The 18,828-nt window shown below is 39.3% G+C and overlaps 1 protein-coding gene across 2 annotated transcripts in view; it reads right to left on the minus strand.

The window, feature by feature from the left end:
- ctif (CBP80/20-dependent translation initiation factor) overlaps positions 1-18,095 on the minus strand; it is a 40,489-nt gene extending 22,394 nt beyond the window's left edge. For both annotated transcript variants that reach the window (XM_058617257.1, XM_058617255.1), the window contains exons 1-7: positions 17,932-18,095; positions 9,932-10,160; positions 9,190-9,261; positions 8,181-8,303; positions 6,873-6,946; positions 5,178-5,282; positions 4,935-5,013 (exon numbers count right to left, since the gene is read on the minus strand). In XM_058617257.1, the coding sequence (XP_058473240.1) occupies positions 4,935-5,013; positions 5,178-5,282; positions 6,873-6,946; positions 8,181-8,303; positions 9,190-9,261; positions 9,932-10,102 (624 nt within the window). In that variant the 5' untranslated portion in view covers positions 10,103-10,160; positions 17,932-18,095. The remainder of the gene's footprint in view (positions 1-4,934; positions 5,014-5,177; positions 5,283-6,872; positions 6,947-8,180; positions 8,304-9,189; positions 9,262-9,931; positions 10,161-17,931) is intronic.
- Positions 18,096-18,828: the final 733 nt, after the last annotated feature.

The following is an 18,828-nucleotide window of genomic DNA, read 5'->3' on the forward strand; positions in this document are numbered from 1 at the left end:
AAGTGATCTGAGGCTGGGGCCACAGTAGTGTGACAGGTGCATCAAAGAACTGAGGGCTCTCTCAACAGGAGGAGATGTAGCCATTGTTATGTCATTGTATAAAAAAAAAAATAGGTGGTCGCCTATACAACCATTGCCACAGCAGCAGGTTCACATGTTCACATGCTCACAGCTCTGTTCACTCAAAAGCCAAAAGGACTTCAATCATGCATGTTTTCTGTGCATTGACCCAGGTTAATGGTCAATGTTAGTGGTCTGGTTTGCCTTACGTTAGTGAAGACTCCCTATCTTTGTGAGGACATCGGTGCTGCATACAGTGGAACAAGCTAATATCACCATACAACACGGTAGAGCTCCGGACTTCAAGTGACAGACTGAAAACTGCCAGTGAAGAGATGAGTTGTCTGACATATTGCCTGATTTATGTGTTGTCTAGTATCATCTTTAGAGATGAACAGCGCCATTCCCTGCAATTGGGGCATTAACTTGGTTGGGTGACGTCAGCTACCAGAGCTCTATAGGCATAAATTGATACCATTAGCAACAGTCACAGGTAACTTAACTATGAGTAATAGTAACATTCCAAGTTCAAAAAACTGTGGGCATTCAATCGTAACCCTCCATTTTACAGCGCAAATTAAACATTTAAAACTAAATCATAATCATGGTTAATCTAGTCTTTCTGGACATATTAACATAATGTGGCTGTAATTCACATGCCAATTTCCATTTTTATGGATGCACTTGAGTGTCTGATGTTTCTCCCATGCTGGAAGCCAGAATATAACAGAGTACTGTGGTGATCAAGCCAATATATGTAGAGTTGATTGAGTGCAGGAGCCAAACAGCAGTAGGACCAGGGACAATGGCAGGAAGGGACCACTGGGAGGGGGCTGCCGGTCACCATGACCCCCTCGATATTGTTCTGTTGCCTACCAGTATTTGAAGGATGGAAGGGAGAAGTGAAGGACGACATGAGGAGAGGAGGGAGTAGGGTGGAGTGCAATTATGGTGGTCAGAAGAGAACAGGAAACAGGAAACAGCAAATAGGAAGGAGCAAAGGGAGACGAGGTAAAACCTTGTAAAAAAAGACATAAGGGAGATGGACAAGTGCATTTGAGGAGAGATCAGTAAAATGTGTGAGCAAATATTGTGAGTGGTATGCAGGGCTCAGAAAAACTGACAGTTGATGGACAGACCACCAAAAAAAAAAAAATCCTCCCCTCCCCTTCTCAGCTGGCGTCCTGCTTTGCGGCACGTACACCTCCAGACAGCGGGGCCAACCAGTTTGTAATATCCGAGCTCCAGACTCCTGCTTTGTTCCTGCTGGACGGCTTTGTCCACAGCATAGACCAGACCGGACGTCTCCTCAGTGACTCCCCACTTTCTCTCTCTCTCCCTAACCTGGGTCTCACACACCCTGCTGTTCTGGTGCCCTCCATTTTCAAATCAGCTGCTTGTGTTAATGTCTGGAGTTTGTCAACTTTGATTATTATTTTCTCACTTAATCATCATCAAAATGTTTATCAAATGTCAAACTTTGACCAATAGCTGGAAATGCAATAATTACCGATTCATTTTTTTGTCTATTCAATTTAATTCATCAAATAATCACATGTAATAGTTTGTAATCATTGTATTATTTATAATGTTGCTGATTAGGTGTTGATTAGATGTTAAATAGATGTTTGTGTTTTACATTTTACTATCTATTTTAAATTACATTTGATTAACTGGTGTCCTAGCCAATTTATCCCCCCCCCCCACACGGATTTTGTAGAATTCTGCACAGATTTGTTTTTCACTATTGGCGGTCATGTTTTATGCAGGGTTTGTGTAATACCTGGCATGAATCCACAGAACAAATATTTGCCCTCTGACCCCTGAATGCATTTGTCATTATGACCTGACACTCAACGTGTGACTGGGGTTATTGGGTGGATTGACATTTAAGGGAGGTCGGTAGAGGTGCAGCAGAGTCTGAGGGTGAGAGGAGGAAGCCCGTTCTAACAGAGCTGCTCACACACCCACATACAAACGAGATGTTTTCCACATCCCATGGCTATTTGTAAAATCTACTCTGGCTCCTGGAAAAGGGGAAGTGAGGCTTGGTATGAAGTGTGGAATGTAGTCGGGAACACTGAATGATGTAGCTGTGCTGTACAGTGACTGGTGACTACAAGGGAAAATATGTTATTGTTGTAAGTTAAAAGGATTATGATTGTAGAGAGGCTGATAAATATTATGTTAAAGGCCACTTTAACAATACAAAAAGGAAGAGGAAATACAGCGCTTGAACAAAGGTTTTAGTACTAGTGCAACAACTTAATACATTCTGTATTCAAATCAAGTAGTACAGACGTATATTAACTGCAAAGAGTACTAAAAAGTATTTTCTGGCTGTGCAGTAAAACATCCTAAATGTCCTTGGGACTGATATATTATTAGATTATTAATATTGCGGTTTGTGCTGCATGAGGTAGAGACAATTAAATAGACTGTGGTTGTCAGCAACAATTAATCAACTAATTAAATTGTAATTGACAACAAAATGAATCACCAACCGCTATGATAATTGATTGTATTATTTATTTATTTTATTTTTTGAAGTTCTCTGATTACTGCTTTGTAGTTATTATTTTAAGTTTTCTTTGCTCTGTGACAAGAAACTCAATATCTTTTTTTTTAACACTGAAGGATGTTGCAATTTTGAGGTTTGGAAAACACTATTTTTCACAATTATTCAAACAACTAATCAATTGAGAAAATGATCAATAGATTAATCACAATGGAATCTATTGCCTACGGAATCTATTGCCTACATGTTCCCAGCGAATAAACTGGGCATCGGCTATGTGACATCATTGCTGAATGATTCTGGCTGTGATACTTGGTACAGGCACAATGTGAGAAAAAAAAACCCTGTATGGTGATCTCAGTAGTTTGAGGCCGAGAAACAGACAATATGTTTGCCGTCACTCCTCAGCTCTGCATATGTGACCTTACTTTGTCCCAATGCGAACACACATCCGATCCCAAGCACAGCAGACAGACACAGCTAAACCAATCCTTCTTTTGGCCCTAACTGAATGAACGGAAAAGGCAATGTTGGCCTGGCCAACGAACTATACAACACAGAAGCCATCTTGGTAGCGCAACTAGGCACGTCTTGACTGAAACTCTGTGAGAGACAAAATGCAGCACAGCTCAGAAGCCAAGAGGGGAAGGAAAGAGGAAGAGACTGTAGCTCAAACACTATGAAAGATGGAAGATATCTTGGCTCAGAAAGCAAAGTAGGAAGAGAGAAGGGTGACATCGGTGACCTACAGTAAACTCTGCCACCTTGGGAAACACAATGCTCATTACTTTGTACCCTGCAATGGTACAAACAGCTGCAAAATACATTTTTGCATTGTCGAAAATACAGTAAACTGAAATTATACGTTATATACAGCATTCCACACGTACAGGAAGGACGTTATACACGATATTCACACTAGAGAAATACAAAGAACTTTAAGTCCTTCAGTCAGTCTCTTAAAACTATATAAAGTGGATGGACATTCAAAGTGACAAGTATTTTTCCACATTTTTTCTTTTACATGCCTTTGCGGGAGCTCAGCAAGGACACACTTTAACATATTCATGTCTAAGGAAGCAAAATAGGGGAATACTGTATGGGAGATGGTCACAAAAAAACACACACACTTGATTTGTTGAATTCAGACTGTGGTAGTTTCGTTTTTGTTTCAACTGAACTGAAGAACAAAATTTGAAAGGGAATTTGAGGATAGGTCTCGTATTATGAAGTGGTGTCTTTACAAGTTATGTAGAGTAAATTTTAGTGATTGATAAAACAGTGTTTTCATGGACATTTAACTACTTCTTTAAAGTGTGTACCTTCTAAATATAAATGAATATGAGCTCACACAACATTGATTAGGCCTATAAGCTTCATGTGACATTTTGCACACTGCACACAAGAAGTGATCAAATTTTGTAACAAATGATGGAGGAAAGGCATAGGCAGAACAGCAACATAAAAATAAAGTTATGCACTGGAGGGTTAAGTCAGACTTGAAAAAGTCCAAAGTCTATGTTAAAACTGAAAAAAAACTTCTGCTCCACACATTCAATTAGTCTAATACAACAGCGGAACAATAAATCCTCCTTTTACAACCAATGTTGACTTTGTGTCAAAATTCTTAAGGGAGTTCATTAATTCATATGTGTGGTCATTGTTACAATTGTTTTATCTTTTTTATTGAGATCAATGAGGGTTGAAATAAGAGACACAGCTTTGTATGATATAGCACAGTTAATCAGCACCACATGTGACATGTTTCAAAAATATCATACAGTTGATTTTTGGGCATAAAACTGAGATTTATTGCAAAGTGGTTGTGCAAGATTAAATTATTATTTGCAAGGTACTCTTAGTGAAGTAACAGTGTAAATGTGGAACAGGCCATACTTGTTATTTCATACATACAACCACCAGAGGTCATAATAATGTTTTTTTTATCCACTTTCACAGTGAACCATTAGTGATGAGAGCGCTCTTCAGCATATCCCCAGCAGGTGTCACCAAAGATCTATTTATGCCCAACCTCACCAGTGTTCTGTGCTGTTTAACAGAGCATTTGCTCTTTAACCATATAAAGTCTATAGAAATTTTAGATAGGAAGGTCAATCCCCCTTTTATTTTACTTTACTGTAGTGATCTTTCCTGTTCTGGTGAGTGGATTATAAACCTGAGAACAATACCACTCACTGCACTGTTTTTCTTGCATGTTCTAATCATGCCACAAGAGGTCACTCTCTAACAACTAATAGAAAGTGGCCTTTTTTCTCAGGGTCAAAGTTTAGTGTGTGAAGCAATCTAGATAAGTGCATTTATAGTTATGCAAAAAACAGAAAAACTAGTGACTTACAGAGCGCAGATGTGGTAAGAACCTTTCTATGTCATTCATGTCTATTCCATCATCTTCTTCAAATGTGTTTTTGTTCATCCTGACAGAAGGAAGTGAGAGAGACAGAAGGTGTCAATAAAATCTAACGCCAGATAGTCAAAGGGGGAATTATGTTATTGAGACAATATAAAGTGATAAGATCAAATTACAAGACAGAGCAGGGCAGCAACAACAGGACTGAAATACTAAAACCACAGATCTTACCCCTCTCTGTCAATATGCGGCAGGTGCTTTGGTGTTCCTCTTAAGTGTTTCCTGTGGAAATGGCTAAAGTCCAGTTTCTCTGGCTGCACGTCCCAACCTGCACCTCTGTTCATTCAGAGACAAAGAAAGACATCAAATATTAGCAGTGGCCAGTCTAAAAAAAGTTCCTCTTTCTTCTCTTTTTCTTGCACAAACAAGGAAAATAGAGGAACGCTATACAAGACACCCGTCTAAAATAAATGTTCTTTCCACGTATAACAAGTAAAAATAAATATTATAATAATAAAAGTTGCTAAATAAATACAGTGCATGTAACAGAATGTCTGATCAGTGTGAGACAACCATAACGGTACTTATATACATTGTTGTTTCTCCTTAGCTTTTAATTATATCTTACATTTGTCAGGTAATGTTCAGTTTGACCTGTTGTGATGATAAATATTAAATTCCATTGATCCATTAAATGGTGAAACAGACTGACAGGATGAAACGGTTAAATGAAAAACAATAGTAATAGAACAGTGCGTGAAGAGGTAAGATATGAACAACTGGCCACCATAATGAATAGATAGAATAGCCTTCTATCACCACTAGGTGATGCTGCCGGATGAGACTCACAGGAACAGCAGTAACAAGCCTCATGTCATCAATACAAAATATAGCCTGACTAATACTGTTTGTAATTTGATTTGAAAATTAGTTTTGAAGGGGATTTGGTTTTTGCTTAGAGACCCTAGAGTATGGCACAATATCAATTCAAAGGTTTATTATCATTGCAGCTTTAATGCTCATATTGAATTATCAAGGTCAGTTTTCATTCAGTATTTGACCTCTTTACACCTATGTCTGTGTGAAGGGAGAACTTCTCACCACACCTATTGCTGCTGACTCCTTCTCTGCTAAGAAGTGCCAACGTGGCCGGAAGTAAGGTATCTGAAGCTGCCTTGCAGTTGTTACCGTGGCAACCAGTACTCCCACCAGTGAAGCTGATTTCTCTTTCTCTTTCGATCGTCTATAAGTTTCAGGTCCAGTTGTTATGTAAAAAAAATATATATATATTCATTATCCTAAAGAAACAAAGTTCTTCATGATTTAGTGGAGTATCCTGGTAAAATCGTAACCATTAGATGGGATCGGTTGCATCACCTCTCACTAAGTTGTTTACTTACCTTAGTTATACACTCTAACTGTGTTATAAAACTATAAAAGTGTTAACTAAATCAGGTTGTAGTCACCCCTACATTTAAATGTTTCTGGTAATGGCTGGTAGTTGTTTTGTTGTGGCAATGTTGAGGAGGACCTCAATGGGCGTCCGCAGCCTTTGTTTCCTATTCTGCTTTGCATGCTGATTGGTAGCCAGCTTGTTGTCTTCACTTCATAATGACTGTTAAACACAACAATGAATTTACTAGCTATGGGATTGCTCAAGTTGTTCTGGTGCAACCCAAAATTAGTAAACTACTGGCTGCAAACTAGCTAGTAATTCCTACGGATTTAGTATTTTAGTAATTACTAAATCCTGAATTTAGTAGAGACTTACGACAAATTGATGCAACCCCAAAACATAGCCTTAAGAGAAGAGCAATGAAAAGGTGTGAGAGACTGTTGTGTGGTATGATGGCAAGAGGCAAAAGATATAGACACATTCATTGCGTTTCTAGGCATATGAGATTTGTGTAACAGCAAGGTACCTACCCGAGCGAGTCCCTTGTGTTGGCTGCCCATATGTCTGTGCCCAGGATGTCACAGGGGCCATCCTTATTCCCATTCTTGACAGCACACAAAAGAAAGATGGATGTTTACATTACGAACACTTCTTCCTACACCATCACATAACTTTTACAAGTTTATCTTGTATTTCACATTTGTAAAAGGGTACAACACTGGAACTACTCCTTTTTTCTTTTTTTTTTAATGTTTTCCTTGAGTGTATGTATTGTGCTGATTAAAGGGTATTCCACAAATTTCTCATTGTTTTTCCAGGAAGCAACAGGAAATATCCCAAGCTATGACTGTGTCATCATTAGATCCCTGATTTTTATCAAGCAGTGGTCCTTTAACAAGTAATGCTTACATACAGTAGATTTGTGGTATCCCAACACAGTAAAGTGCTCGTGCAGCCCTCCAAACAAAATACAATAAGCCATTACTCATTTCTTAAAAACTATTGCCAAGAATTGAAAAATCTAAAAGAAATTCACCCATATTACTCACTGGCTCAAATCGCTTACTGAATATATTAGAATGAAACAATATATCAGTCTTGAATGAAACCTGAAGTATATTCATAACCCATGTAAACCTCAAACTAACACAACAAATAGAAGCCGCGTACATGACCACAACTACTCACCATAATAAACACCTAAGCACCACAATACACTCACAGGCCTTTTCTTTCCTACAAATCATCACTTATTTGTTACTTCACACCACAGAGTGGGAGTATTGTTTTTAGTGGCTCTCTGTGTCTGTTCGCTGTCTGCGTTTCCACACTTGCACTTGCCAACATGACCAACAGAGGCCAACAGAGGCTTGTTGCGTGTATGGGGTGAAGTGTGCATATCCGATTGCCTTGTTTTTTTATAGTTTTATAGTTATAGTGTATAGTTTATAAGTACTTACTTCACATTGACACAAAACATCAATACCTACTTAGTAACATCTTCCCGATCTGCTTAAATCAATCACATGTCCCTAATCTCCCACATTTCCCAAATTGTAATTTTATTTATTTATTGTCATGATACATTGTCTTTTGTCGGTTAGTGCACTTGTCTTGACTTGTTCAGTAAACATGTTTTGCACAATAAACTAAATTTAAGAAGAAAAAAAAAAGGTGCTCATGATTGAAAAATTGGGTAAGGACTCATAAAGGTATACAGTGCAAAATACAGACACGAATGTTCTCATTGATGATTTGGTGATTTGTTTTTGCAACAAGATAGACATGAAGCAGCAAACAAATAGCATACAAATACTCATAAACTGTTCTATATTTACCTTGGTGGGGGCTTTGAACTGATTGTTCCTCCCTCTGCTGCCAGATCGAGAGCCAGAACCAGGTCTGGACCCTGAACTGGGCCTGGAGCCTGTGCTGCCATTACTGCTGTGTTCCCACTCGTCCTTGAGAAAGGACAACAAAGAACAAAATATTGTGTTTATTTATATTACGTTGAGAATGTTGAATGTTCTTTAAAGGTGACGCACACATTTTTGTTTCTAACAACACAAAACAATTCTCAATGAACATTATGACTTTTCTTGTGTGTGAAAAGACTCCTCATTGGAGCTGGTTGGTCTACCTTTAGTTAGTGACAGCTGCTGCACCATTTTTGCACTCAAGTGTGTATTAGGATTGTTACAAAAGCCTGTATTGATGAAGACAAGCTAAGCTCAGTAAGCTCAGTTTGTTCAGAATCTGGTCCTGCACCACGGCTATTGAGATAATTAATGGCTCCTACACTGTTGTTGGCAAGTTGTTTCTAAGTCTTACTATAAACTGCAAGAAAAGATGTATCACAAACAGTTCAGGTAAAGCCTAAATGTCAGAGGAAATGGAAAAAAGGCAGATGCATGATCGCTGTCATAATTTTTTTATGATGACAGCTTCAAACTCACTGATTTTCTGGTGCAATCTGCTCTCTACATTTTTCTCACCAATGCTGTTTCTCCCTTCCTACTCACTTCACATTGGACTCATTAGTTATCCGCTGTATCATTGTCATTTAAGGCATAACATACTTAACACAAAGAAGAACGGCGTAAGGAAAGGAGACATAAGTGAAGAGAAATATAACAAGGAGACTGCAAAGTAAGCCACGAGACATTGAGTCATGTAAACTATAAAGGAAAAAACATAATATATAATTGTTTAATTCAAGCCCTTACACTGCAATGAATTTAACTCAATATTTATGATACTATTAAAGGTTACATTTTTCTTAAAAATGAAAAAGACGTAGGTTTAAATCGAAAACACAGACATGTGGATTGAGCCAAAGACACTTACTGGCTTGGACGAACCTCTTCCCCATGAAGATGTCCAGCTGCCATCTTTCTTGTCATTGCAGTTGTCTGTCCACTGGAGGAGAGAAATAAGGGTAGAAGATGCTATTTATTCTATATCTAAAAGACCACAAACAAAAGCACTAACATTAACGTCTAACAAACTCAGACGCAGAGCAGAAAACTCCACAAACCATCAGAATATTTTAAGATGAGTTTCATTACATTTATTTTCTTTTTCTAAAGACCCTCAGTGGTGTCTTTGTAATTGTATCTTATGCTGTTTCGTGTCAGTGGTGGTTGGTGGTCTGTGTAACAGGCGAAGCTCAATTCAGGCCCAGGAAATGCTATAATAGTGTTTTCATTTACAGTGTATAATATGCAAACAAATAACACACAACCATGTTGCTATTGGTTTCTCCGGTCTATATTTCTACAAAGCAGTCAATGATTGATTGAGGGTTAGCGAACATTTAGTTAAGAAATGTAACAGGACATATTGAAAAGTGAGGTGACCTCATACAAACCATATCATGCACCTCTACTTTTGTTTAGGTTTATATACAACAGTATTGGCAGATGTATTACTGCAGGATGACAACCAAGACAACCAATACACTCTACTGTATCTATTGTACCACTTCTGCCATATATATATATATATATGTGTGTGTGTATATACATATATATGTATAAATAAGAGACTAATGCAAGACTGTCATCTATTTAATTAAAGGGATGCTGACCTCTGGCACCTTGCCACCATTGTCCAAGTCTCCATCAGCCTTGTCCCCCAGCAGCCCCTGCACTTGGTACTCCAGCACATAGCTGTCAATGAAGCGCTCCAGCTCTTCTATTTCCTGAGAGCGCGTGCTCCCTGCCTCAGATGATGCAGACGCCACTGATGAGTTCTCCATGGCAACCGGCACTGCGATTGATAAAAGAGCAGGAGGGGAAGGAGCAGAGGAAAGGGACCTGTGCAGAGAGGAAAAGAACAAAGCAGAGAAAGAGGTGAGCACAAAATGTAGCGTTATAAGAACTCTAGGTTAGAGCATTAATTTCCTTTTAGTAAGACTCCCTAGCATCAAAGCAACAATAATGTGTCAGACAAGTTAAACTCAGCATGGGCCCCCTTGATTTTGGATAAATAATGCTTTTTTATCCAGCAGATTGATCTACAATGAAAATAATTATTAGATGCAACTTCAAGTACCACCTAGTTGTGAAGTTCTCACAACCTTTCAAATTTTAAAGCATATCTCATTACCGTCATATCTGCACTACATGCTTGAGTGTCCAACAGCAGGAGTATTCTCCTGTGAGGAGCAGACCCAAGGGTGTTCTAACCAAGATCACATCTGATACATCTTTTATAAAACCTCAGTCTTCCGTCACTTCTCCATGCCCAGGTCTCTCTTTGTTTTCCCCACCTCTTTCCTGCCATCACTCCTCTGTGCTGTCAGTGTTGATCACCTGACCCCCAGGCCAACAGGGAAGCAGCTTCCTGCCTGCCTGTCTATGCCTGGCGACTAAGCTCCTTTACATCAGGGCTTGATCACCAGCCATGTAAAGAGGATTTATGGCCCTGGATCACGCAGAATCTGCTGAGCACTGGGGACTCGCTGGGGAACCCTGTGCATTTTAGTCAACAAGTCAGCTACACAAGATCTATGTTGTTTATATCAAGTCTGGTTTTACCAACTTCTGCCTGCACTTCCTTCCTATTATCTCGTAAAAATAGTATGAACATCATCAGTTTATCCCTTTTGTATTTTGTAGCATGAGTAATATCTCCTAATCTCACACAGTGTCAAGAGTGTAATCCATCCATACACTGATGCCAGAGCTTTGATAAGCCAGGTGATTTGCAGGTAGCGAGATACAGATGCATCAGCATTCAGACCATGTACGTTGAAGATTTTATTTTGGCCTGAGGAAGAAACAAAATGCACATTTGTGCAGCGCTGTATAATTATATCATGCATATTACTGCATACACATACAGTTGCACCAACTGCAATCTGCAATATATCTCTTCAAGTCATTTATTTTTCACTGCCGTTATTGTTTGATGATGAATGTTCTGGGTAATTTGGGAAAAAAGGACAAATTGGATTTAAAGTAATGAAATTCTGTAAGCTCTGCTTAAAAATGACAGATGTCACACAGTTGTCTGAGTCCTGTCATTCTCGAGTTCCTCAACTAACTCTGCCGTCCAGTACAAACAGCCTCCCGACACTACTGTCAACGAAGAGCAGGCAAAGAAATGTGACCAAACATTAACACAATTAAACATAATAAAGTCAAGCATATACTATAATTTGACCATCTGCTGTAAAATGTGTTGTTGTGGTATTTATTCATCTGAAAGGCAATACTTTGACCTATTTGTTGAATGTGCTGAAGTATATGGACCTGATTTGAAATAATTGTTAAGTTACACAGTGTAAATGAATGATGATGATGCATAATAGCTGTATGGACGTTAGTGACACTTGGTAAAGGGATGCATATTGGTAATGAATGTCCTGTCCTACTCTTGTCCTTGACATGTAGTATAGAATTACGGCCTAAGGGGAAAACTGCCAACATTTATTGATCCATTCAGTGAAACAGCTTTCAGCTAGTTCTGTGTTTTCAGTCATCAGTTTTATTTCACGCGCACCAGGCATGAGTATGCATAAGACAGCATCAACCAAAGTAAATACCGGTTATGCATTATCATAGCACCGGCATGCTGCCATTTATGAAATGGGAGACAAAGTCCTCTCTGTCCTGCTGTGCTTCACAATACCCCAGTACTGCAGAGGTCCGGACTGTTGAATTCTAACATGTGCTGTGCTGTCAGGGGGAAACGAGTTTGCCTGTCTAACATAAGACCAGTCTGACGTTTCAGGGAGGCCCAAATTTGCTCATGTGATTAACGTCATCCCAAGGCACCGGGCTATAGGAATTTATCTAAGAAGCCAAACAAAGCAAGGCCTGAGGTCTTAAGTATACAAAAGAATAAACACACACAGGCTGATGGCCTCTCTGATCTTTAGCTCAGCAGAGAAACTGAGGTTCTCAAATTTGACCAATTTCAACTAACATGATGCAATGACATGCTCTCTCACTTTACAAGGTGATGTGGAAACAGCATTTACAAAAACAGGCTGTATGCTTCTGAATGACAATGTTACAGAATTGTAGTCTTTGCCTCTTTTGTGTTTATTTACACACACACACATAGATCCTCTCCTGAATGAGCTCTGTGTCATGACTTCCTGCACATGACAGCCAATCACAAGCACTGTTAGATCTCAGTCAAACAATATGCATCATGCTCATTGGCTCACTAACACTGATGAGATTAACTCCTTAGGTACTGAAATTAACCAAATCGTAATTTGATTAACTGACTAAAAGCTGCACTTTTACAGCGAGTAAGAACCAGAGTTGTGGAGTGAAGAAGAAGAAAACTGTTCATTCATTTTTAGAGAAACATTTTGTTGTTGTAGTCGTCAAACAATGTAATGACAACCACACACCATGCAGTCTGTACCATTACAATGTGGGACCTCTCTCCCTCCCTCTGTCCATCTGTGTGTCCCATCCTCTTTGCCCTTCTCAAACAACATCTTTCAATCCCCCATCCCACACTGGCTGACTCCCCACCCCCTTCCAGTCTCCACCCCCTTCCTCAGCTGTTCCAACTGAGAGCTGTGGGCCTCATTGTTCTAGCCATATGAAAGCTTTACTGTTAATAAAGGACAGGTATATTAGTATGCAGCATTTGTATACATCCGACAGTACACTGTCAATGCCCTTACCCGATTCCGTTGCATAGTTAGATGAACATAATCTAGACTTCTCCATATTAATTTTTTATTGGTCATACTTTTGCCTGTATTGGAGACAACAAAAGAGCTTGAAACCAAGAAACAGTGGTATTTGGATCCATTTGTGATACATGGACTGAAATGTAAAAGACATGAGAAAATGCAAATTTGTACTCTTGACTAAATCAGATTACAACTTCCACATTGTTTTCAACTAATCTCGATGCCTAAAGGACTAAAATTCTGAGTGATTTAGTCGATCAAGCTGACTAATGATAAAAAGGAATATAATGGACTAAGATAAAGACTTAATCAATAAACTAACACTACCTGAGTCGACTCAGCTGTGCATGATTAATGAACAGTAAGGTGATAGAATACCCAACACTACCAGTCAGCAGAGACGAATCAAGCCTGAAAAACTTATAGCAGCATTTCCACTGAATACTGAAAACTGTGCCTGAAGCCTAACACCAAACAGACACTAAACTGCCAGACAGACACACCATGGCACTGGATAACACATTGCATCTTTGTCTGTGAGGCAGAGATAAATGTTAGTCTACTCTGATTGTATTGATTTTTAGTAATTTGGGTATAATGTCTAAAAGAAAAAGAAAATTCTCAACTTTTTTTTTTATTTAAATGCTATTTCAGATAAGAACTGTAGAATTAACCTTCCAAACCAAGCAAACCATAATACCTTGGGGACATAATACTAATACAGCAGATACAGTCATTGGCCTATTTGGCTGCATCATGATGGTATAATAAACACAACATACTGTATAAAATAATTATAAACAATTCTCAACTAACAAGTTCTGAACCACTAATTTGTGGTATTTGATATGTTATACAAAAACCAAATACCCATAATCCTGACAACCCAAACAGAGATGAACATGAGACCCAGTCTCCTCTGTGGGTGTCCAAGTTTATGTTCTCAATGCATGTGGCGATAGCTGTTAATACGCCTAATCTGGTCTACTGCTTCCTGTCTGAACAAACTTTAGCAGCATGGTACCCTTGAGTCCGATAAATCATTGGAAGTACTTGCTACTGCATGATGTACCCACAAATCTAGATTTTTCTACACTAGTGTGATGTGTGCCCTCGTTTATAGTGATTTTGTTTATTCAGTATATTGCACATCAATTGCAAACAAAGATGTTTGGCAATCAGTGAAAGCAAACTGAAAGCTACTGCAAGAAAAAAATCAATACTAGTTTTCAGAATTTCAAGGCAGTGAGTGATTACCTATCCTCTACTTGTGTGTGTGTACTGTATATACATATGCCTGTAGGTATATACATATGTCTTACTTTTAAAACAATATGCCTTGTTTTAAGTAAACATGTATAAGGTTGATGACTGCTTAGAATATTCTTTTGATGAGCTAAAATCAAACATAACATCAAATGACTCGTGAAATTCCTGCCTTTCGTTCACTGGAATAAGATGTTGTGGGTAAATGTGTTTACTCGTACACTGTGAGAGCTGAATTGCCTGAATCTAGAGGAATGGACTAGTGTAAGATCGCCTGAACATGCCATACAGGGAAGTCAAAGAGTGTGAGTGTGTGTACACTTAAAACAATGGTTCAGTTGTCCCCCCATATGCCCCTGTAGTGACCTAATGGGGGAGGACTGGGCATTTGCAATGCCGTCAAACAGCAACACAACAATGCCATTCTGCATGGATATGCACACATACAAAGTCCCAGCAAACAACTGAGGATGAGTAGCTTGTGGCTTTCACATTATGTATGGAGTGTAGGTAGTTTTGAGGGCTCAAAGCTGAATGGTTTGAACAACAATAGAAAGAACAGAACTGCTTGTTCACACTAAGCAAACACATTCACAGCTTTAAAACACCTGATGTCTCTCTTGTCACAAAGCTTCTGTATATCATCCTCAGTCATAAACCATGTAGTGGCCCTCTCTTCCTCTTTTCTCACTCACTCATCCATACACTGCAGGCAAGGTAATGAGTAGTTCTCACTGTAATGAGGCTGAACAGCCAGACTCATGGTGTTCCAGTTTTCTGTCCATGACATGCAGCTGTCTTTGCTCCTCCTCCACATTCTCCAAAGCACTGCATGCATATAACTACCCCCATTTCTTAACTTCAACTTGAACATGAGGAACTGACTGAACTTTGCTTGCTACTCACAAAAACCCTAATACCTGGAACCCTTTGATCATTATTTGAACATTTGACCTCTGACAGCAGAGTTCAGAGCTTCAACCATTGATCAAATTAATCCAGCTCTCATATGAAACTGAAACGGTGTCTCAGGCCGAGTAAACATCATCGATCACTCTCTTTTTACTGTGATAGCTAAACCATAACCAATTTTCTACATGGTGATTAGATGATAATGCTGCACCAAATGATCAAAATGCTATTGTGTTTCTGTGCCACTTCTGTAATGAGGTGATTAATTAATCCCTTCAGTCATAGTGCACACAAATGTGCAACTAAAAGGTTTGCATAAAAACTATGATTAAATTAAATATACTGATATGCGGTGCAAGAACAAAATAACACCATAATGTGTCAATAGTTTTTGACTAAAACAATACGTGAGGCAATTTAGTGTATAGCAGATAATTGGTTTGAAGGTCCTACCTCAAACGTGTTAATGATATAAAATTTATTGTGATTTAGTACCGACATATTGGCATTCTTATTGTGATACAGTTTTGGACATATGCAACCTCACATGTATGCATCAGCCTTTTCGTTCTATGAAAAATACTTGATGGTACAGACTCCCCCATATACATATTTTTCCTGCTGTTCTAGATTAGTTAATTGGTGGCTATTAAACCTGTCACCAGATGTAAATATGTTCATCGGATCCTTATGTACTTAACATTGTAAGCCAACTATTACTCGGACAATGAGAAGAGAGATATTTTTACATTCTAACTGACATCTATTTATAAGCAATATATTGTTATTTACATCATGCATATTATACTTTCATGTTCATGAAGTGTACATGACTTAACAAGTCCCTTATCCGCTTGGGTACATTTATCTTATCCTAGTTAAGGGTATTTTTAAATTAAAGACTGTACAGCTACAGCTCCAGACACTTGCTGCCAGAAATTTGATCAGCGATCATACACATTCTTTATTGAAGCAACACATGCCTCTCTCAGCAGCATTAGGTAGTTGCAGTGAATCATTCATTATTCTGCTGAAGATGCTGCCTGTACAATACAAATCTGGTCAGTACCTTATATTTTATTCAGTATTCAGTATCACCTTATCCTATTTCAATCAAGTCAGAAGGGTCTCTGTTATGTGACTTGTGGTAGCACGCAAACATTCCTCTACCTCCCTAAAGTCACTCTGATCCTATCACTCTCTGAAAGGCAGGCATCTAAGGAATGTTATGGGCAAACTGAGCTTAGGTAGAACCAAAAAAAACAACAACAAGAATTCCATGTCAGTCATGTCTATTTAAGTTGCAAGGACACAATAATTCCAGGACTCATCCTGAACGGGCTAGGTGTGTCGAACTCTATGCTAATTCAGTAAACAGTATGCAAACTAACTATAACTGCTCATATCTGTTTGTTGCAGATGAAATGACAGCTATGAGGTGAAGGTGTATCATATGAATTCATTTGGGTTTTGCTCTGTCATGACAAGCAGCAGCTGGGGTCCAGTCTGCGTTGCAACAGCTGAAACAGGCTGCCGATCTATGCCAGTCTCAGCTCCTTTCCAGGAGACATTTGACAGCCATTCCTGTCATTCCTGTCTGGCAACTGAAGCACACGTTGACTGAAACCAAGCTGATTGCAAAGCTGATAATTAGAAATGGAAACAATTAATCCATCATGATCGTAGCTACAATCTAAACAACAAAGTGCAAAAGATGTGTTTAACAGCTTATGTGTATGTAACAATATAACAACTAGGGATCCAATATGCTGATATATTTGAAAGTGCTTGATACCACTATATACGTTTTTTCCTGCGTCCAACTGCAGAGGGCATTTAGTCTTTTCTGTACTGAAATTAACATGTTTTGATAAATTGATTTGAAAATGTTCATCCTATAGCCTTTTTTTAATTTGGCCATTTCACCTAGCCCTTATCCATCATTTCTGTACTGATTACCTTTTGTTTTCAAGTGTCAACAAAAGGACAATCGTTGAGATTAGCAGATATCAAAGACATACTGTCCGGAGTGTATTGATCTCACTAAGCACATCAGACATTATGACAGGTGTTACTAATCACACTAATGGATATGGTCAGTTCTTGCAAGTCAGGACAATGTGACAGTGAACCACCATGCTCCCTGAAACTGAGGAGCTACAATTGACTCCGCAATCGCTTATTAATTAGATGCACCGGTGATTTTCTTCAAAAATGGCTCCCTATCAAAGGGCCCATATATGATGTTGAACCTGGATAATGAACATAACATGGGTGCAAATTTCACTCCCATAACCACGCCCATGCTGCCTGGGATGCTAGTAACATTTAGCCAAGCGTTGTCAATTCCTGCTAACGTTATCCGTAAGGCAGCACCGCAGTGTGCCTGCTGTGAAGGAGTGACAAAGCCACATCTGGAGGAGCCTCCACGCCCTGAGTGTGTGTCTGCCCCGCGTATCACCGGTAACAATGGTGACGCAAGTTCTGCGGCTAACCAGCCGGGCTAAGCTCTGTCTTAGCTAGCTCTTAACTGTAAACAACAGGCCACTTATAGCGAAGTGGACACTCGCTCCGTGAACTTATCTCCATCAACAGCTTGAAGTAAAGGTCAAACATAGATAAGTCACAAAGACAGCGTGCTGCAAATTCTGCCTTTCTAACAAAACTGTTATCTGGTTACCACCACGGTGCATAGCACTCCGGCCAAAACCTTCAGCCGGCTCTAATAAGACATAAATCCTTACCCGACTCAAGATTCCGACTTCAGGTGAACCCGGGATCACCTCCTGCTGTCAAAGCCGCCGTGTCATGGGTGTGTTTCTCAAAAACAAAGGTGGGGAAAGAGGATTCGGTCTGTGCGGCTGGAAACTCCGACGTCCCACACTGAGGAAAGAGGGAATGCAGGAATGTGACGTACTGTCGGTTGTGCTGGCAGCGTTGACACGTGCACCCAGGAGTAGAGCATTCTGGGAAACATAGTCCAACATCCTTCTCGCTTTGTTTTTATTGACAGTGGCGTTCACAGGGGGGGGGACGCACATATAAGTACCCTCTGTGAATGACAAGAAAGCCCTACTGGCTGCCATTCATTTGTGGCCTCTCAAGCTTAATATAAATTAAAACTGGTTGTTTGTAAAGGAGTGCCTTCCTAGTGGAGAAAAGTACTGTGGTGCCCTATAAGAAGCCCTTGTAACTTTGTTTACTCGGGGTGCCCTTTCAATCAAAAAGGGCCCTGCTATGAAGTTCCCTACTGTCCCCACATGACAGTGTCCCATAGGGTGTCCTTAGAGGAAATGATAGAAAATGTCCATCTCAGTGATGGAGTGATGCTGTGCTATAAAGGTATACACAGGTGTGTGAGAATGTGGGAAATTATATACCAGTGGTGCCTGCCCCACTTTTAAATTTCAGTCCAAAGTCAACCTAAGGGTCAACAAAAAATTGTTCAAAGAAAAACGAGAAGATGCATTCGATTCTTTAGAATGGTGTCTCCTAGATGTTTTATTTGGGGACCCACTTTATAAAGATGACAAGCTGTTATCACAGTATGTATCATAACAAGAGCAAATTTGGGCAAAATGATAACGCTTTCAGCTACTTTCTGTCAACTCTAATACCTTAAATAAATATTATTTAGTGTA

The sequence above is a fragment of the Solea solea genome, chromosome 19 (assembly GCF_958295425.1).
Source record: "Solea solea chromosome 19, fSolSol10.1, whole genome shotgun sequence".
Lineage (NCBI taxonomy): Eukaryota > Metazoa > Chordata > Actinopteri > Pleuronectiformes > Soleidae > Solea > Solea solea.